The 23080-nt window shown below is 34.3% G+C and overlaps 1 protein-coding gene across 1 annotated transcript in view; it reads right to left on the bottom strand.

Moving 5' to 3' along the window:
* Positions 1–625: 625 nt before the first annotated feature.
* LOC128985756 (actin-interacting protein 1-like) overlaps positions 626–23080 on the bottom strand; it is a 58689-nt gene continuing 36234 nt past the window's right edge. The window contains exons 6-15 of the mRNA XM_054405603.1: positions 22104–22259; positions 21214–21342; positions 18947–19051; positions 18421–18523; positions 18019–18233; positions 14952–15071; positions 12608–12766; positions 8395–8545; positions 5659–5786; positions 626–2713 (exon numbers count right to left, since the gene is read on the bottom strand). Coding sequence (XP_054261578.1) covers positions 5674–5786; positions 8395–8545; positions 12608–12766; positions 14952–15071; positions 18019–18233; positions 18421–18523; positions 18947–19051; positions 21214–21342; positions 22104–22259 — 1251 coding nt within the window. The 3' untranslated portion in view covers positions 626–2713; positions 5659–5673. The remainder of the gene's footprint in view (positions 2714–5658; positions 5787–8394; positions 8546–12607; positions 12767–14951; positions 15072–18018; positions 18234–18420; positions 18524–18946; positions 19052–21213; positions 21343–22103; positions 22260–23080) is intronic.

Raw genomic sequence — 23080 nt, 5'->3', positions numbered from 1 at the left:
TCATCACAATCGGACAACAGGTGTGGTCGGTTGTAGCTCTACACACACACATCACTTTAAAAGCCACTTTTTTCGTTCAGCTGGACCGAAGGCCGAAAACGGATATACAATCCACTCTAAACTCAAAAATTTTGATAAAAACAATACATTCTCCTTATAGGCTACTATGGTATAGGGGGAGAAAGTAAAAACTGCAAGGCCCAATAAAAAAACTTAAGGTGGACTGATATCTCAGTCATAATTTTATTTAAAATATCGATTACTGGTACATCTTCATACAATTTAGGATCGTTTGGATTTGTCATTTTAGCTCAGTAATAAAAATAAAGTACAAAACACAAATGTAAACATCACTCGTTAACAACCTTGTGCAAACTGATAGTATCCCACTATTCACTTGCCTTATAGCGCAATATATATATGACAATTTTAACAAATAGGACTACCTTTTGTTGTACCTTGTGTTTTTCGCCTTCGGGAACATCATCATGAAAAAGTAATTTGGTCTCGGGTCTAGGTTTTACCGTACTACCTATGGTAATATCTTCTTCCGTACATGGGAAATCGGCTATAAGCTTGGAGTAAAGTTATAAGGAAAATTATTCTGGATTATTGAAATACTAGAGACATACCAAAACCATTTATTATTTTACACACATTGTAAAACAACAAAGCAATCAAACAAATAATGAGTGTTTATCTACACATGAGCTCCAACTTGAAAAATGTGGCATATTACTAAAAAAGTTTGATTAAAATGAATATGATAACTCAATTACAATTAAATGTATATAAATAAATAAAAGCCATTATAATAAATGCAACTCAAATAAAAACATACATAAACATTCTCACAACATCTCAATAGAGGAAAACAAGTCCCATACATACTCAAATATACTTGAGCCTATGTATATAAAAACTATTACAAACACGTTTGTAGAAAATATTCTTATTTACACATTGAAAATAGATTGATTACTATGTTTCATCTTTTATTTCAATAAACTTCCAAACACTGCAGAAAGATGAGAATTTATGACAAAATAGAATTACAATACTTAGTAAAACAGAAAACAGCTAAGTAAAATATAACATTATCAAAAGAAATAATGGAGAAAGGTAGTATGTTTCACCATTTTTTTTTTAGTTTCTCCAATGAATGGACTTCACCGCCTACATTACATATCTTGAGGTATAGTTTATGGAATTCATAACAGTTACTTCTGAGCCGGTTTCATTTATCTGTGCTTATTCTGTGCTGATACAGAAAACGTAGGTTTCAGATTAGGAAGTGGCCCATACTACATACTCTTCCCCTAAACAATAAGGTTTAAATTGTAGCTAAACTAAAATATGAAAGAAATATATGTATCTCAGCATAACTTTAATTAAGTTAATACACTTCATTAATGCAATAAATTAATACATTTTATGCAGATTACAGATTTTTATACAACAGAGAATGTGAACGTAGGATAGGCAACCTGCCACATGAAATTACATATCTATCAGTCAGTATACATAAACGCCAGGTATAAATAAAAATAAATAATACTTTTACAATTTTTTAGATATAGCTTCTAATTTACTGGTATTTTGAGTAATCAAACATCAATAGTTTATTAATTATGTCATGTAATAAGGTCAGCAAGCAGTTGATAAATTATAAGCATTGACTATTTAATAGTCAAAGATATAAGCTTAAAAATGCCTTTGGTAAACCATAAATACCAATTAAGTTATTTTTTTAATATAGCCAAAGAAAATATGTCCTATCTTTCACACAAACCATTCATTAAAGAGATTTATCAAACAAAACCAAACTTCCTATAAGTTAGCTGATTATGAAACTTATTGTTTCTTATCTTAAAAAATAAATAAAATACTTACTGTACCCTTTGGTTGATGATTAACAAATATCTTCCATTAGGTAAATGACTTAAAAACTAATAGAAACTAGTTTTGAGAGCAATATAATCACCCCTTAATTTACAGTAAACACAACAACAATAAATTCAATTATTTTAGTAGAAGAATAAGTGAACCACTACTACAGTTTTTAGAGAAATGTTATCACAGATTGATTTATTTGTTCGGGTTCAAAGTTACAAAATTTACAACAATGACGTTTTTTGCAAGTGTATAGAGAAGACAGTAGCCTACTTAATATTCATAAGAAACTACAGTAGAACTTCGATGATTTAATATTAATAGTCAATAAGCGTACTTGGAATATTGCATTTCAACACAGTTTTATGCAGTATATTTTATATACTACGTTCATTTATACATAAAAATACTATAAGTTAAATACAAACAAAAATAAAATTCAATTTTATACCCTAGAAAATAATATGGTTTACCAAAAGTACAATTATACATGAAAACATGCCAATATAATAAGTTGTATGCAAGTTTAAAGCTTGTACTTGAAAGTGTAATAGATAACAATTAATTGTTGCAATATAGGTATTGACATTAAGCATTTAAGATAAAATCAGTGAAGTTCTACTAAATCAAATAACATTTGAAATGTAGACACTCCAAAGTTAAGTTTTAAAACTACTTTGGTAGTGTCCTTTATCAAAGAAGTGATAATTCTATATCTTGACTTTCCTGGGTATTGTTTGGCGATACAGCTGAGGACATCTGCTTCAAGAACATTTCTGTGATAGGCAGTACAGTTTTCACCTGAACAATTTTCCTGGAACTAATAAAAATATTGTTAGCATATTTATTTTAGCTTTTGTCTTTGTAAATAAAAAAAAGTTAACTATGTATTTTTTTATACAGTTTAATTGTTAATGCTTTACTTAAGTTGAGCACTGAAATGCTAAAGTTATCACAAATAAGTAGTTGTCAGTTAGTTGTCGATAGTGATATTTATTAGTTAACTGTTTAGGTTTGGTTGTGTCGGTTATTTAGGTTTCAAAAATGAAACTGCCATCCACTTTTAGCTTAGCCACACAAATGCAAAGTTTTTTTTTTATACTAATTATTTGAATATTTCTATTTGATCATTATTCTTAGTCCATGACTACACTAATTTTCATAAAACTTTCCCTTTTTTAAGGAAAAGAAATGAGGTGGCATTTATTCTAAACTTGAGCTCCTTGTTTCATAAATCCATTTATACAAAACTAGCTGTTGTACCCGTGCTTTGCAACAGGAAGAGGACGTGGAATAGAAACCTTTTTTGATCTTAACATATATTGCAAGAGTTTGGTTAAAATTATATCTATATACTATATACTATTATATAAAAATCTAATGGTGTCTGTCTGCAAGTGTTTTACTGATAGGCGCAAAAACTACTTAACTGACCAGGCTTAAATTTTACAAAAATATAGCTACCATACCAAGAATGGTAATAGGACTATTCACACTTTGATACTGACTTTGGCCTTTGCCCCTTTGGCTTTAAAAGTTCTGAGGTGAGGATTTTAAAAGTAACAATTGATTGGTCTCCATGGCTGGAAAGTGAATACTCACAATGTTTACTTTTCGTTTGATATTTCAATGTAAACAAGCTTGAACTGCCAAATTGCATATTTCACAATTTCAGACAGCTGATCCAAAGAAATTAAATATAATATTTTACCTAACCCGCCATGTTAAACTTCCCTATCCTAAGCGTGATGTATACAACTTCCTTACTTCTCGAGTGATGTAAAGTATCAAAAAACTCACTCGGTGATGTAATGAAACCCATTTAAATAACATTGAGTGGATAACTTAAAAAATATAACTCTATGGAGACAACGACGTTTAACGCTAGAAATCAGCTGTGTGCTTGAATTTTATTGTTATTGTTATGTTTTGGAGAATTTTCCTAACCTAGCTTTTGTTTGTAAATGAACCTTACTGTTATAAGATGAGTGAAATGGGTAATGAAAAATATTGTTCGTAACCTCCTGTATATTGTCGGGTCAGGTAAAATCTTGTACGTTACACGTTACGCAAGAGCGTGATTACATCACTTAGGTAAATTATGCAACTCGCTTCGCTCGTTGCACAACTTTCACCTGCGTGATGTAAAAACGCTCTTACTACACTTGTAATGTAAATAGCTATTACTCTACTATGTGCAGGTTTATTTTTTTTAACTATGATTATAGAAATATAAAAAAAAAATGCTATGACCATTGCTGTATCAACTCGGGCTCTGCTTTTGATATTAACAAAGTCTAAGTAAGTTTTTTTTGTCCTAGGACGCTAGGCACAAGCCTGGGATCGTTTTTCACATTATTTCAGGCTAGACCTAGGGGCATTATCACTTAGATAAAGTCCATTGGTGATTTGGCGGGGTTTGAGCCCGGGACCTTTTGGACTGAAGTCACACGCTCTAACCACTAGACCAGCTCGCTCCCCCTAAGTAATGAAAATAATGTTATTGATATATTTTCATGGAAACAGTATGGAAATTACAATATATAACTTAGATGTTTTGTATGAATTTGTAGGCTATATTTTTATAAATCTGAACTGTTCAACATGTGTTGGATTAACTTGATATAACTTGCACTTCACATTGACTTTTTTATATTTAGGTAAATTTAGTAACTGTCTTTTGCAACACCTATGCTTAAATTAAACTACAGAATAAATAACTAAATTCTACACCATTGATTGGTTTTTGGGTTTTAAAATATGTGGTATATGTGTAACGGTATTTAATTATTAAATGGAATTACAAAACACTCTTATTTTATCTTAACATAGCTTGCTGTTCACATTTTTTTTATTGCATTTGATAAATGTATTTGTGTTTTGCTACACCACTGATTAAATTAAACAAAGGAAAATATCATAAAACTAAGCTGTACACAATGTTATTGTGTTTGTAAAAATCAATAAAATGTATGATACTATGTTTACTTAATGTTAAGTGTGAAAATGTAAAGGCAATGGACTATGGAGCTGATTAAAAGAACTGATTTGTATATTATGTAGTTTGTTGATATGTTTGTAGAGTAAAATCAGAGATGCAATGAAACTACTGTAAACTACTGTGTACTGTAATAATATGCTGAATTTACTATTACATTTTTTAGTCTTTGATGTTTTGGAAATCATATTAGTTTTGTCTGCCGTCTTAAATGCTCAATTTCATTTGTAAATTAAATAATACTGTATGGACACCCTGAACCCGCAACCGCACCGTGAAAATTAGTGTTCTTGTACGGCCATACTGTGTTATTTATTCGTTAATATGTTTGTGTGTGTCTCGTGTATTTGTTTTCAAGACTTTATGACAACCTCCTAGGAGCGACAACACGTCTTTAAGGCTTGACAATGACACCATGAGTGTCGAAACCGGTCGCCATCCAGACGACAGAGGATTACAGAGGCAACAATAAGGTATTTAACCTCTAGAATAATATTGTTAAGTAATCTGGAAGGCAACACCTACAAAATTAAGATTATAATAAACTTTACACCAAAACATTATACTGCATTTAAAAAAAGTTTTTTTTTGCAGATTAACTAATTATATGGCATTAAATAAAATTCATGATATAAAAATGTTGGCTCGAAAAAAGCTAGAGGCTGAAGCTTTTTTCCAAGGCTTTTTCCAGCTCGGGCTCGACTCAATAAAAAGTCTCACTCTCGCACATCTCTACTACAAGTTTTAAACTGAATTTATGTACTTACAAATGATCATGATGATTATTGGATGGGAGTGATGTTCCATATTTTGGTATTGCAATCTTGGCCAACAGACACAAGTGTTTGGTCATCCACCCATGCTAGCCGGGTGATCTGGCTCTGTGGGTGAGCATCTACAACAAACAAACAGGTTGGTTTAGATTGAGGTTCTTGTTTTAAAATTAACACAATCCAAATCTATTATTATATAATGAAGTGATACAACGGCCTCTTCAGTAGATACTCTTTACCAGCCAACTGTATTTAAAGCCAGTCTAAATCTCTGGTATAACTCCAAACCTCAAAACTCAAACTAAAGTAATAAGAATCATTATTGAAGAAGACAGAATCCGTGATTGTGGCTAAATCCTGAACATCTGCCACGGTCGAGTAGACATAATCATAGTCTCCCGCATTTACAGAAACATCATTATCGTATTCCGTTATCACAGCAAAACCTTTTAATATATCCTGCTGCTGTGTTCAACCAACTGTTTCCTAATTTCTTTTATTTATCATATGACTTTGTTACATTAATTTTGTTTTGTTTTGTTTCACTAAAAAAGCTAACTTACAATAATTTGGTACAGAATAAAAATATGTATTAAAACATAAATCAACTTTCTTGGAGACTCTGTTTCTTTTAGAATCTACGGAACGCCACAAAAGTGGAGATTTGGAAGGATTCTACGAAAACTGGGCACGTGCCACTACAATCTTAAATCTGGAAATTCCACCTACAGGAGAGACACATTGATCAAATAAGATCGGTCGGTTCAAATTTAAGCGGTAAGAAGGACGACAGGGTGTTCCGTAAGAAATTTCAAAGTTAGCCGCCATCTTGGAAAATGGCGGCTGAATTTCGAAAAAATAAAATCATATTTTTAACTGCCACAAAAAATAAAGGAATGTCCCCCATTTAAAGTTTTTTCTAATTCTTACCGTTTCCGATATCCCAATGGTGGCCTCCTTGAGTTGATCACCCTGTATAATACACATGTACAGCTAGAAAATGGCTGGACTGCTTCCCTTCTAAGGCTTTATTATTACTGTATTTAATTTTCGACGTCGAGTCAATATATAACACGATGAATTTGTTTTCTTAATTCATATGCTATTTTACGGGGCATTGAGCCGCACAGGTTCACTAGTTGTATTTTAAACAACACACATTTATTGAGAGTTACTGAATTGTCTAAAGGAAGTATTTGCAATGAAGACACTTATTTATGTTATCCGTTTTACTAATTGTTCACAGTACTGAACAGATTGTAAAATAAAATGAAATAAAAAAATAAAAAATAAATTCTTGAACTCTTAGAGAACCTTTGAATGTTATTTAGCTAATGAAAAAGGGTTGTGCATGTTTACTAGCACTACTCAGCAACAAAAACAATTTAATTTATCTCTAAAAAATATATTCTTAAAGTGCACTGAGCAGCAGCCTAAAAAATACTATGTAACTTCCTCATATAGTTACAAAATGCTCTTTAAACTTGCATTGTGACATTTACGAATCGGCTTATATTTCTCCAACAGTTATTCATCTGCAGAAGAAGTTCAGTGTGCTCTTATCGTGTCTAATAACATCAAAACACAAAAACCTTGCCTAAATGGTACCTATCTTGACAAATTGTAACGACCCAAAACCCGTCAAGGGGTAAAAACCCGATTTTCAAAAGTTTCATTTTAAGTTTTATAATTTTCTACGTTCGGGGTAAGCCGCGCCCGCGTTGCAGCGGCATCGTAGGAGCAGGAGTCCTACGTCATCGTAGACAGGAGGACGCTAATTACCTACCCCGCCGCCAGGGGCGATGGTGAAGAAGGACCAGAAGAGCAGACCTCATGTTCAGTTACCTACCCGCCCGAGACCGATAACAACGTACTGTTTGGAGCAATCCAGCACTGAGTATTCCGAATCATCCCGGTGAGTTAGTTATAGTTTTCCCCTTGGTGGTGGAGTCCTTAGTTATTGTGTGCTACCGATACAGATTTTTTTTGCTTAATTTTAGTTGTAGTTAAATTTTCCCCGACACGTTTACTTTGGTGATTACCAAGTATAACGCACGAATCACGTTTAGGTTAAGTTTCTAATTAATTAGGCTTATTCGCATTCACGATAGGTTATTCAAAATTCTAAATTTAACTTCACATATTTTTCGAATGGCTATGATGAGCACTTTTTAAAGGTAAGCTTAACATTGTAAGCGTTATTGTTGTAATTAATATTCTGAGCCAATAAACTCGAAACGATAATTAATTAACGAACACGTTAGAGTCCTGGACTATCTCGTAGTAGGCTAAGCTATCTGGACAAATTTAAGGTGTGACAGAATTTCAGGTGAGACGCCAATTACGCATTAAAAAATAGAATTTTGTCTCTCAACCCGAAATTTTGTCATAAAATGATATTACGTACCATGGCCCACTGGGTTGGTAACATCATAGAAAGTAACTTGATATTTTGGCTGTAAGAGTAAATACTATTTAAGCAGCTACTGTCATGACAGAAAGGTCATATTCCTTTTAAACTAGATCACATTATCCTTTATAAGATACGTTGATTAACAATGCATGTAAACGTCAATTAACAGCCAATTTACAGTATGTTATTCTCATTGGAAATGCCACATTGCTATTTCGTTCGCATTATTTGTTGCCAATGAAGCCACACGACCAAATAAATGAGGGGGCCCCTAACCGTCGATTTCGATGGGTTTCAGCTAGTATTTATATACATACTTTTGATGATAGTGTGCTTGTTAGGGAAGGCCACACTCCAGATGATAATGGTAGTGTCTAGACTGCCACTGGCTACTTGTTGAGAGTTGGGAGACCAAGCCACACAGTTGACTCTAGCATTGTGGAAGCCCCACTCTTTATTGTGTGCCAGCTATAACACAAAATAATGTTACTTGTGATGATAGTGTGTTTGATAGAGAAGGCCACTCTACAGGATGATGATGGTAGTGTCTAGACTGCCACTGGCTACTTGTTGAGAGTTGGGAGACCAAGCCACACAGTTGACTCTAGCGTTGTGGAAGCCCCACTCTTTATTGTGTGCCAGCTATAACACAAAATAATGTTACTTGTGATGATAGTGTGTTTGATAGAGAAGGCCACTCTACAGGATGATGATGGTAGTGTCTAGACTGCCACTGGCTACTGGTTGAGAGTTGGGAGACCAAGCCACACAGTTGACTCTAGCGTTGTGGAAGCCCCACTCTTTATTGTGTGCCAGCTATAACACAAAATAATGTTACTTGTGATGATAGTGTGTTTGATAGAGAAGGCCACTCTACAGGATGATGATGGTAGTGTCTAGACTGCCACTGGCTACTTGTTGAGAGTTGGGAGACCAAGCCACACAGTTGACTCTAGCGTTGTGGAAGCCCCACTCTTTATTGTGTGCCAGCTATAACACAAAATAATGTTACTTGTGATGATAGTGTGTTTGATAGAGAAGGCCACTCTACAGGATGATGATGGTAGTGTCTAGACTGCCACTGGCTACTTGTTGAGAGTTGGGAGACCAAGCCACACAGTTGACTCTAGCGTTGTGGAAGCCCCACTCTTTATTGTGTGCCAGCTATAACACAAAATAATGTTACTTGTGATGATAGTGTGTTTGATAGAGAAGGCCACTCTACAGGATGATGATGGTAGTGTCTAGACTGCCACTGGCTACTTGTTGAGAGTTGGGAGACCAAGCCACACAGTTGACTCTAGCGTTGTGGAAGCCCCACTCTTTATTGTGTGCCAGCTATAACACAAAATAATGTTACTTGTGATGATAGTGTGTTTGATAGAGAAGGCCACTCTACAGGATGATGATGGTAGTGTCTAGACTGCCACTGGCTACTTGTTGAGAGTTGGGAGACCAAGCCACACAGTTGACTCTAGCGTTGTGGAAGCCCCACTCTTTATTGTGTGCCAGCTATAACACAAAATAACGTTACTTGTGACCCGGTCAAAAATAAAATCTTTTCTGTACCTCTAATCTGCTAAAGTCAAAAACTGTAGCATTGTTTTCCAGTTCACTTTGTAATTTTTGACTGGAATAAAGCAACTGTGAGCACGATAATTATTATTTTTACATGATATATTTATGATATTTTTCAAAGTTGAACTATAAACTAACTGGTATCTCCATGTTTCCTATGCTAACGAGTTATTTTTAATAAGTTAGGCCTTAATAATTTTTTTATATACTGATGTTTTTATTAATGTTTTTAAATAAAAAGATTTTAAATATTTTTATCTATATTTTGCCAAGTTTTTAAAACTTGTAAATATTTCTAAACTTAAAAATTAGATAATAATTTTTTTATAACTTTTCATTAAATTTCGTCCTGCTGGAGTTGATAAATCTCGTCTCCAAGTGAAAAATCTAGTCTCGTCCATCACTATTAAATATGTTTGCATTTAAAAATTAATAAGTAAAATGTTTTAGTCAATGATTTAAGAAGAATCTGTTGCAATTCTTAAGGACCTTTAAGTCACTTTTTAATGTAATTCTACCCAAATACTACTGTTTATCGTTATAGTTAATCTTTGTATAAAAACAATGCTAAAGACACACAGTAAACTACAATTCAAATTTTATTATTTTACAATAAAAATACACTGTACATAAAACTATGTAAAGGTATCTAAATAATAGGTAATTTTAAAATAAGCATGACTTTTACTTACAGTCTATAGGTCCAAAAGCGGCAAAAGTAAAACATCAAAGGGTTACTATTACTCATTACTATTAATTATATCACTAATAGCAACTTGGTACAGTATAGCAATAATTTCAAATGTTACACAACACTACACAGTGTCTCAGCTTAGAGCAAAACACACTTGGAAGAAGGGCAAGAAATTGTGGTTTAAACTACAATATAAGAAACACAAATATAAGAAGGGTATACATTATGTCTAAAAACAAAACAATCAACAAATTATTCAAAACCTTACATTAGTAAGCTTAAGAAATACAATTTCCAACCCCTCTCCATTTGTTGCCATTAGAGACCTGTTATAAAGCTATACTTTGCGCAAGGCAGCGACTGAGGGATTAGGACGGTCGGGTGATGTCCCAGGCCCTAAATTAGCCCTCACTCGGCTGCTCAGGGTTTTGACCATGAGTCACCTACCATGGGCTCAATTCATATTTCATAGTTGGTCAAAATGTTTGCATATAAAAAAATGTTATAGGATGGTTTTCTTTCAGTAAGTGATAGCTTGTGGATTGAAAGGGTGAAATTTAATGCATGTCTGTTGTCTGGTGTTGTGATGGTGTAGATCCCTATGTCTGGTTTGTTGGGTGGCTATTGCATGTAGGATGGTTAGACGGATGTGGAGTGACACCACAGTGAGTATTTTTTGTTCTTTGCACTTCAACGGTCCACAGCAGCTGTCTTGTTGTCCAATGCCAAAAAAACACCTGATTGCCCTCTTTTGTTGGATGAGAACGTGTTCTAGGTTAAACGCAGTGGATCCCCCCAGACCTCTGTCATGTCTCAGATGAAATTAAAACAGAGAGAAATGGCAATCTTTGCTTCATCTGTTCCACTTATTTGTTTTATCCTTCGGATGACGAAAATGGCAGAAGAAAGTTTTTTGCATAGTTGGTCTATGTGATGTTTCCATATTAGTTTGGAGTCAATGTTCATGCCAAGGTACTTTGTCTCGTTTTTATTTTCCAGGCCTTGCAGATCTTCTGGCAGGTCGTTTGTCAGGAGTACGAACAATACTGGTCCCAGTACTGACCCCTGTGGGACACTCCTCATCGGTAGTTTATGAATGGGCTTTGCCTCTTGAGTTGTTTTAAATGTAGTTTATTTCAACCAGCTGCTTTCTGTCTTTCAGGTTGCTTCTGAACCATCCTGCTTCCTTTCCCCTAACCCCCAGGGCTTCTAGTTTTCTCAGAAGCTATATGCACCATCTATGTACGTACGCTTATCTACACCAATTGGGACAAAACCCCATTCCAATTAGCCAGAAATGTAGTAAAATTGCATTAAAATAAAAGTACTATTATGACTTTAAACAGTCATGAAAACACATTTTCATGGTGGTGATATGACTCCCACAATCTTGGCAACATCATGATCCCATGATCACAGCAATACCTATGATCATCTCTCATTATTGTGTTCTTCTTACAAAACAAAGACTATGAAAGAGAACCAGCAGAATACTGTTAATGAATAGACGCTCTGCTATAGCCTACTAGCAGTCATTCCAAATTTCAAAGTTCAATACAAAATTTATGCAAAATTCAGAAACTTCTTCCTGGTTATAAAATTTCACAATTCCTCGTTTTCCCGATTTCTGGATCAGCTGTCTATGAGAGGATGTGTTTACCCTAGTTAGTATTTCAGAACGCACAGCTTTGTTTTTAATTTAAATACAGTAACTGGTTAAACTTTGTGGATATACATGTACTAATATGTATGTAATAAATGTTAATCTACAACTAACTTAATTTCTTCAGAGGGTAACATTTAAAAGACAACATGAAGCGTTTAGTGTGAAGCGTTTTTTTAAATCTCATCAACCAATAGTGTAGAGTATGATTAAGAGTCCTTGGACTTGGAGGCTAGCAGCCATCTTGGGTTAATTTTTAACGGCTACTAAAAAGTTATTTATCACCCCAAAATATTTTTTTCAAATGCTTAATTGATTGAAATTTAAATATCTAGAACTCTGTGAGATTAGAATTTGTCTTTGTAGTTTTGTAATTGTTTTCCAAGGAAGTCTATGGAGGCTGAAGTACATCTTGGATTTGTCCACCATGAGCAATGTTCATTTTGTTAATTTCAAACAGCCACTGTAAAGTTATTTACCGTCGCAAAATGTTTTTTTTTTACACCAAAGTGGTTGTAATTTAAATATCTAGGGCACCGTGGGATTAGAAATGTTATTGTAATAAGCCTCAGATGGTGAGATTATAAGTGATTACCTCAAACTCAGGAACTTTGTAAAGGATGACTTTGCGGTTAGCATCACACGCCACCAAGTATTGTCCATCTGGTGAGAAGCTGCAGTCTGTGACAGGTCCTAGATGATCGCACTCCTTGTGTTCACTGAGCGAGGTGCCAGACAACTTGTACACGTGCACCTGGTACAATGACATACACCAAATATGGTAAATTCAAACTATGAATCCTTAGAAAAAATATCTATCTGTTTTCAGCACTTTCAGATGGCTGTACTCCCTATTTTTGACGTAAAACAATGTTTAAATTCAGAGATTTCAAATCTTACAAGTTTTGAGTCTTGAATCACAAATCTCGAGTCAAAGTATAATTTTGTAAGATTTATGACAACGTCCATATCAGCGTCTACTAAGACAGGGTGTCTACTACATTCTGGATAAAAAATTCATGGACAATTCCCGTACATTTAAGGACACTTTGCCGTAACCTTTGTCGGTGTCATTAGGCCTACCGAATAATTTTGATTTGTCAAACTGTATTAATCTTGTTTTTTCACTGTAGTTGCACCAGAGAGAAAAGTAAACAATAATAGATAAGAGTTAAAAATTTCAAAATAGAAATTTATTGAAAGTAAACAAACATAGGCCTACCTATACTTTAGGTAAAGCTTTTATAGTGTAACAGAGAAATGCAATCATTGTCTCCTGCGATAGCGACAAATATCTCCATCGGTCACGTAAACTTCATAACATAGCTTATCCGATCCAGGCGGATTAATTTGGCATGATTCGCCCTGGCACAACGTTAGGTTCTCGACTACTTTTGAAAAAAAAAAATCTTTAATGCATATTGTTACTCAGTTCTTAGTAAAAAATCAAGGTATGGTAAGCGGCTACCAATAAGCAATAAGCACAGAGTAAGATTATTGTATTTTCATTTGCAAAGTTAATATCGACACATAGCAATCATTAGTTGTTTATCTTGGGCTCAATTACATTTTCTTAATATATTTTACAGCTCTTTCAAGAATCAAAATACCCAGGCCTAGACCTAATTATTTAGGAGGGCCTATATAAACTGAGTAACAAACAATGAGGTTATAATAGCAGCAAAGTCACTATCATCATTCTAGTTCATAATATTTAGATTGCTTAAAGCATACAACTCAATAAATAAATATATGGGAAACAAAAAACATTGAAACCTGAATAGCCAACAATATAAGACAAAGATACAGAAAATGCAATGACATAATTTGAAACCAAGCAGGCCTAAAAAAAAAAACCAAGTGATAAAACATTAATGCAAACAACATTGCTTGTGGTTTTGTCAATTGAAAGATAAAATATCCATAAAAAAGGGGTTAACTTACAAAATAAGACTGTAGATTATTTACATGTTTAATATGAAACCATAAACAGTTTTATGGCACTAGGCAATGGCCGCGGCAAATTGAATCTTCAAGCCTAAAGTATGAGTAAGAAGTGAAATTTAACAGCCATTATAAAGCTATTATTTTCACGATAAAATAGGTTTGGGATCTAATAATAATTACCCTAGTAATAAAAAAAGAAGTTGTAAAGGAATAAAAGTGATACAACTTTTATGAGCTAGCTGCTGAGTCAACAGTTCTTGGAAGTACTTGACTTGACACTTGATTGTCGTGATAAAATATTAATGGGTTTGAGATTGCTAATGGGATTTTTATTGCATAAATACTCTAGTAATAAATTATGAAAATGTAAATAAACATCTGATAAACCTTTTATGTGCTCCTAACCAACTAGCGATCAATAAAATTATGGCCCATTAAAAATTTAAGGACATAGTCTGGCATTTAAGGACAATTCCCGTACATTTCATGGCCAGTAAAAAATTAAGTACAATTCCCGGTTTTCCTGGATTTCCCGGTTGGTAGACACCCTGTAAGAGAATTGATTCTGACATTTACTATGATCAACTTTGCGTTAAATAAATTCTAAAACCTATGATTCAAAAAATTTACAAAAGAATCACAGAAATATTAGGAGCATTTTTGCAGCAACAAAAACACCCTGATTTTATACCTCACAATCATGATGATACATCTATTATTAACAAAAGAAAAATGTTCACTTTACAAAGTCCTGCCTGAAAAAATAAATAGAAACATTTAATAGTTTTCATATTGTTGGAACTCAAACATTCTTAAATTTCATTACATTCAATGCATTTTGTGAATGTAAGGGCTGTAATAGTGTATTTGACACATATGAATTTGATATTTAGATCCAGCACCAATTTATTCTCAAATCAAAATCTTTTCCTGGAATGAGTAGAGTTATTAAGAGCAGGATTTTACACATCACTGGTTGTTATATCAGTTACCTTGTTGTCGACAGTCCCACCAACAGCCACAAAAGGCTCATCACCACCAATGGAGACACATGACGGTTCGTACGTCACAGGAATACTGGCCACTTTGCGCTCATTTTGTAGCACACAAATCTGAAATCACGTAAATATTGCAATTTTGTTTTAGAAGATATATAAAGTGAAAGATTTTAAAGGTTCTAATTTTAGTAAACAAATAATGATTTTAATAAGTACCAGAATTTTAATTTGTACTACAGTAGACTCCCTCTAGTTCAGCCACCTCGGGACCGGACCACTGGCCGGACTAAATATTGTTGCGCAATTATAATATGTTAAGTCATTAACCTTGGTTCAGTAATCAAAACTATAAGGTTTAAAATCACACTTACTTAAGCAAAACAAAAATTACACAACACTGTACGTACAGCAATAAATCACGTAAAGAACAGAACAATAGAAAGTCTAGTACTGCAAGCTACAACTACCGTAGTCAGCATAGGCCACTACTACATATTGTTTCAGAACATTAAGAATGTCAATAAAAACATTACATAACTCATAAAATCATAGTACTTAGTCATAAAGATAATAACGACAGTCGTAAAATAGGATAAAGATAGAAATGGATGATGTAAAACACTACTTATTCTTTCTTCTTTGTTCTTTTATTCTTTCTTTGGTTTCTCTTCATCAACACATTAAACTAGTTGCCATGGTTACTAATCACCCAATCACAAACTGTTGTGAGATAGCAAGCGCACATCAGACATAAGTTGTGTAAAGAGCAGCAGATGATTTTCAGCGCAAGCGTATAGCTTGACCTTGAAGCTAATGATGGCTATTTCTTTGTTTTGTTTTAATTTATTTTTGTCAAATAAACCGTGGTGGTTCAAAAACTATTTATAAAAATGTTCTTGGTATTTTTGAGGTTATGTAACATAGTTTTATGTAGGTAATATGCAATAATTCACCCATAGAAGCAACCGTCAAATAAACTGACATGAATTGTTTACTACTATGGCCGGAAACTAAACATTCAAGTTGAATCCTGCCGAAGGTCATTCGCCCGTGACGATATGACTTGTCCCCCTGAGACCGGGCCGGACCATCCGACGGCCGATCCAAACGAAGCCGAACTAGAGGGAGTCTACTGTACTTGTATTGTAAAGAAAACAAGAGTTTATGGAACGAATATGAAAAACAAATTGATCAGACAAAGTATATCTTAAATTATCACTAGATTAACTGTTGCTCGAAATCGAGCAAAACTGCAACTTGTAATAAAAAAATAAACAACAAAAACTTAAACAGCAAGACCCCAATCAAAGAGTCATTCTAAAGTCTATGACTGTTTAGAAATATCAAAATACTATGTTTTAAAACATTTTAAAAGTAACCTACAATATTTAAATATAGATCCGCTCTCATACTGCTTTGGTTATCTCTTATGTACAGTAGGCGGGTGAACTCTATGACAAACATAGATGTCAACCACACACTATAAAGTGAGCTTTTCAGACCTAATGTAACAAGCCCTCTCTTAACGCCAACCAGTACAACTCATACTATAGCATTGTTAAATTAAATTATTTCTAGGATTAATTCCGTTTTAGGCGTGTTTAAATTAGGGGCCCAGACCAAAGTCTCCGGTTGAGAACATTAGAGGGTAAGCAAGTGGATCTAACGACGGATCTAGAACGGATTCTCGTTTAACATTATTAGTTTTTGAAAAAGAAACTAAGATTTATTTGGCCAGGTGGTGCTCTGTTTTCAGCTTTAAAAATAGCTGCAACATCTATACAGGTAGCATCATTGTAGCGAGGGAAGTCACTTCTTTTGCTTCTTATTATGTACATAAGAATCTCACTAGACTCCTCGGAGCTCTTGTCTTTTAAAATTTCTGCCACAGTTTTTTTAAGATTGGGCAAATGGGTTGGCAATGTGACCATATTTCCCGCATATTTTTTCATTGAATTTTTTCTTTGAATTGTGTTTTATACGCTGTTGGGTTCCAGTGCCAACGTCATACTTATACATCTGTGCGTGTTCAGGATGACCTTCTTAAGGAATTATATTACCTACTCAGAGGTAAAACATGTCATGGATCTTGAAATTTTAGATCCCCTGTGTGATCTTCTAATCTAAATAAGCTTCAGAGCTGACCATGGCAAAGGCAGAATTAAATTAAAGAATTTTATCCAAATAATTTCTAGATCTAAGCCTCACAACCCTGTTTTCAGATTGGGAGTTTACAATAAGTTCCTGAAAGTATGGTGAGTTCTGCAGATGAGGTACACGGTTCTCTCATTTACGGAAACAAAGAGTAATAATTGAACTGTCTAGGCCAGTCTTTGTTTGCTTAAAATGTAAGCCACCACAATGTAAAAATTTAACATTCATTTGTCTGAGGTTGGATGTATCACTGTGGCGATACTGCCACTCTGTAATCTTCAAATATATTCCATTGGGAGGTTGATGGAAGCGGCCACATTCGCGTTTCCTCCAGCCACTCACAGTTCTTTGTCTTACTAGTGGTATTTAATTTTAAATTTAGATCAAATATGAAAGTTAACCAAACAACAGAAAACACTGCAACAGAATTTTGATATACATTGTAAATTACATGATATGGTAATGTAACGGGTAACTGCAATTTAAATAATCACTTTCATTCATTTTATCACACCGAACTGTGACCAAACAAACATGATAATTAACAGATGTTTAAATAAAAATATAAATTCCGGCTTTGGTCCGGAAGAAATAAGTCCTGCAGTCCGTGGTTAACCTTAAAAACTATTTCAAACTACGTCCATATGTTTAGTTGTAAACAAAGGGAATTGAGTTTGATCTAATGTCAACAGATAACGCCGCCAATCCCAAACTTTATCCCTGAACTGTGATGCCCTTTCTTAATATTCTGACGTATTTGCACATACATATACGTAAAAATACCTTAAATTTGACACCTCAAAGGTTAAAATCCGTCAAGCCGTTATCGAGTTATGACTGTGAAAAGAAAACTGCTTGCTTATTAATATATAGATAATATTAGATCATATAATAAGGAGGTGTTCACCTCCTTGATGGTGGCAGCTACTATGACGTCTCCCTTAACATCCATGCCCCGAGGTTGGGATCCCAGCTGTACGTTGACACTGGTGTACGCCTTGATAGCAGTGTCCACCTGCTTCACACTGTCATCAATGCCACAAGTGTACATCAGGCCGTTCACTGCTCTCATGCTGTTTATTTGATTTCCGTGGCCTAATCCTGCTACTCTCTCCGTCTCACCTATTGATCAACATGATAAATAACAATGTTTTAAAATGAATTATATAACTAGTTTAATTTGGTCTCCATCCAACAGTTTGGTTTAGATTTATAAAAAATTTCCATGACCTTCATCATAACTTGCTATGAATTGAATTTCAGTAACATTTTTGTCTTGTTCAGGATCCTATTCAAAGAACGAACCTACCTGTCTTAGCATCCCAGGTTGTTATGAAACCATCGTGAGAGCCAGTGTAGATTGTGCTGCGATCTGGACTCAGAGTCAACACTGTTATGGGCTTGTTGTGTCCCTGAAAATAAGTGATTTCATAAAAATACTATTCACCACTAAAATTCTGTTAGCGATTTTCCCTGTAGGGAAGTAGCTATTACCGTAGGTCTCATGGTAATACTTAAGCTTGAGACCAATTTACTTTTGTCATTTTGATGTCCCCAGAGACCAAAACACTATTTGTTCAAATGTTTATATATGTATATATATCTATATATAGATATATATATATATATATGTGTCCATGAACGCAATAACTCACTTTTTTAAACTTGATAAAATTGAACAAGTTTTTATCAGTTGAAAATGTGTGAATTTGCTAATTAGTTGTACAATGATCTCGCTTACTAAAGTAACTGGATAATATTTATGTTCTGTAAATGGAAATTTAAAACTAGTTTGTTCACGTAATAAATATGAAAATGTGCCTTGAAATGCTTACCTTAACCACCCTGATTGGTTTGTCTGGGTTGTTGACGTCCAGGTAGGAGATGAAGCCACTGAGAGACACAGTCAGGAGATGTTGACCTTGCCACAAACACGACACCTGTGGGCAAACACACACACTATCTAGTGACTCTGTTTAGCAACATTTTTATTGAATAATGAGGGTGCAGATATCCGAATGAATTTAGATCTCATTTGGTTTGATTTGCATATGTGGATATCACCACTAAACGTTAAATATCAGATTTTTTCGGGAACACTATATATTTTGATGTTTTCGAATGGATACAAAATCTTCATAATTATCATTGGTTTTCCCAAGATGTCAAATTACGTTATGTTTCCAACGACGTAACAGCAGTTGACGAGCAATTGTCTATGACAAACAACAAACCATTCATAAGAGCGTTATCACCGTCAAAAATAATCAAATCAACAAATAAATACTTTAAAAATGGTGGATATACTACATATCAACGATTCGCATTACGATCGATTATTTCAATACACTATCATCACACTGGATTATGAAAAAGTGGATTTGAAACAAGTATAATCAAGCAAAGTAGCGCCAAACCCTATATTTTAAACTTTCTTTCTCGAATTTTACTTTTGGCTTGCCTAATATATTGGCAAACTTAACGACGAAGACATAAGTATAATGCAATACTAAATTGTTAGGTAATTTATCGGCTGTTCCCTTGTTTTTGCTTTATGATTAATCTAGAACAAAGCAGAAATAATGCAGAAAAGGCCCACTGAGTTCAAAATAAAAGTGAACATGAGATTATAATGATATTTGTAAGTATATCCTTTTACTATTAGTGCTGCAAGGAGGTGTGTACTATTTTTTTTTTAAGTGAAATTCCAGGTTTTTTCCTGGATTTAAAAGTTTTTCCAGGTTTCCACATGAATGTTAAGCTGTAAACCATAACCTCTCCCGCAGTCACAGAAACGTTATCATGGTCACACTTCAGCGATCGTACCAAATCCTGAATCATTATCATCATCCAAAATCATCATAGTATTTCGCGATTTCGACAAAACACTGGACATCTCCCACAGTTTGTAAATATTATCACCGTCTCCTACGGTCATAGAAACGTCATCATAGTCCTCCAGGTTTGCTGAAAATGTGTGAATTTTTCTATTGCGCAAACTTTGCAGAGGAGTTTTACGTTTGCGATCCTAAAAGCTCCGTTCGAGCTCCATTTTCCGACTTTGTATTCAATCCCTTGGGCTTGTAGGCCAAGGGATTGAACAATTAATTATAATAATTAATTAATTATAATTAATTTTAATAACTAATTTACACTCTAGTTATAATTGACATGTCATCTGTTACATGAGCTATGCTCAAATGTGTAATGTTTTTTATGGCAAATAAAGAGTTTGAGTTTGAGTTTAAAGTCTATGCTACAACTAAATGTCCATTATTTCCTCTGCCACTTGGATCAGTAATAGTGTTCCCATTTCTATTCAACATCCTACAAGTATCAAGATTTGGTTGCATGAATCCTTTAGTCCACCCGTCAGCTATTTTATCATCCGACAACAGACGAAAACCGCTAAAACTGTTGTTAATTGGGGGTTATATTGATTCAGTTCTTACAAGACACTGAGTTTAACAATAAAGTTGTTGGTTTATATTACTCACACCACATTTCCTCACGTCATGGAGACGGATTATTGGCCAAAAGTAATCTGTGGGTTAAGTGTAGAAAACATCACCAATACATTAAGCTAGGCTAGGCTCTAACTCCCAATGCTGACGAGTTAACTAGCCATACCTCGGAAAAGGATTATATCTTACATTTACTGAACAGCTAACTCTCCCTGAAACTTGTTTACCACCAAACACAATCAAAATAGTGTAATAGGCCTATTATAATTTGTTATGTTTGAAACCTACAACCTATAACCAATGATTATAGATTATAGACTAGGATTAGATATCTATGTTCTTGCCAGGCCACTAGAGGTTTGGGTCTGGGTCTACCCCCCGACCCACAAAATTACCTCATAACCCTGCAACAGGTAAAAAAAAAACAGTACAGTGAGATTTTTTTTAATTATTGCCTGGTGGGTAGGCAGTTTCAAACTAGTCAGGTATACTAGATAAAATAAAAATAAATAAAAATTAACTTAATTTATCAACCTCAAAAGAAGTTATCCATAATAATTTCTTAGGTTAAAAATTATTTGGCTAAGTACGTCGTAACTCGTAACATTTATTTGACACACAACAGTGCCTCAACTCACTTGCTGATCCTCCACCTGTGATCCCATAACAAACTCTGACACCACAGAGCGAGTCTCCACATCCCACAGCTTGCAAGTCTTGTCACCCGACACTGTCAACAGCTGAGTGCCATCTGGTTTCCATGCAACCTGCAACACAGTAATAGATGTCTTGGCCAAACTGACTACACTATTTATTTTTGAAAAAAAAAAATTATCTTGATTCGGCCCAGTGATTCAGTAACCTCCACTATAGGTAGAAGACGATTGTTTAAAATACTTGTGAACAATATTTTCTCATGTTGACGTTATTAAAACATAAAATACCTAAACTCTAACATTGAGACATAAACTAAACATTAAAAACTTGACAACGATAGTTGAGTCCGGACATGTCATCCGAGCAATGTGTCCGTATGGCCACAGCAGTTGTCATGAGTCAAGTATTTAATTTATCTCTTAATGTTTGTGTGCAAGTATTTAAAATGTTTGTGTGCAAGTATTTGATATTTTGAACACCTGAATATCAGCGAAGCTAGTTGTTTATTATTGACAAAGATCTAAAAAAGACAACAAAGTTGCCAAACTAATTGTCATGTGGCCGTAGAAGTTGTTACTGAATCACTGGACAGAATCAAGAAAAAATAAAATACTGTAACATTTTGTCATTCAAGGCTAACAGTTTAAATTACATAATTTTTAATTACAGTAAAGATCAACAGAGAACAATAAACTTGATGAATTTAACGTACTTACTACTACCTTAAAAAGCTGCCAAGAACTACTATCGGGGAAACTTTGCAAAATTTTATTTTTATTTTATTTATAACACTTATACATTTTTAATTAATGATTTTAATTTTTATAAATTAGTTTTTGTCATAAATGACAAACAACCAGAAATCACTTACACCATAAACTCCTCCTTTATGAGCTGGATTGCCTACTTCACCAACCAAATCAGCTGACGTTCCATCATAAATGAACACTTTGCCGTCAAAACCTGCAGATGCAAAATGGCTTCCATTGGGGGAGTAACGAACTGCTTGGACAAATCTTGAATGTTCCTGAAACAATTTGCAACATTAAACCAAAACCCAATAAAAACCCATCCAACAAGTATAGGAATATGAAGTAAGTTTTCTATTACAAACTTTATTGATTAGCTTAATTAATGGCATTGACAAACAAATTTTAATAATCAACCTTTGTGATTACCACCCTTTTTTATACACTTTGCTGCTTGTTTGATGATATCCAGTATTTAATTGTTTAGCGTCTATAGTATAAAAGAGGCTGTTAGTTTATATTTGGATATTTGTTGGAATATATATTTGGCAGTGATGAGCTCAGATATTGCTCGATCGATGGCCACGAAGCTTGGTACATCCATGTTTCATGGGGTAGGTTTATACACCATCAATTTCATCAACTTTCAGGGCTTAGCTGAGCCACGATACCCATGTCAGGGATTTTGAAAGACTTTAAGTAAGGTTTTTTTTACTAACAAAACATATAAAAGTAAAATTTAAAACAGGTGATGTAAATTAATGTTATGTTTGGTTTAGCTATTGTTTTGTTTATATAAATACTAGCTGGCCCGACAGACATCGTCCTGTCCAAATGTGGTTTTATGTCAACTGCTCATTCATTTTCAAGATGAGCTCGTTCGCATCGCCCAATCACGTCCTGGTTGAAGTTCGTTTGCTACGCTTTTTCGCCTTTAGGTTGGAGCTCGCTCGCTGCGCTCACTTGCCTTCAGGTTTAGCTCGTTCGCTAGCTAACTCACCTCTAGGTTGAAGTTCGTTCGCTAGGCTCACTCACCTTTTGCTTGCAAATTAGCTGTTGTCATAAATTAAAAGAAAATAATAGTGCTGCACCCTTTTGG

Source organism: Macrosteles quadrilineatus, unplaced genomic scaffold (genome assembly GCF_028750875.1).
Source record: "Macrosteles quadrilineatus isolate MER2022 unplaced genomic scaffold, UCM_ALF_1.0 Scaffold_2__2_contigs__length_208266976, whole genome shotgun sequence".
NCBI classification, from domain to species: Eukaryota; Metazoa; Arthropoda; class Insecta; order Hemiptera; family Cicadellidae; genus Macrosteles; species Macrosteles quadrilineatus.
Note: the sequence above shows the minus strand (reverse complement) of the source record. Positions and strands in the feature narration are given on the sequence as shown.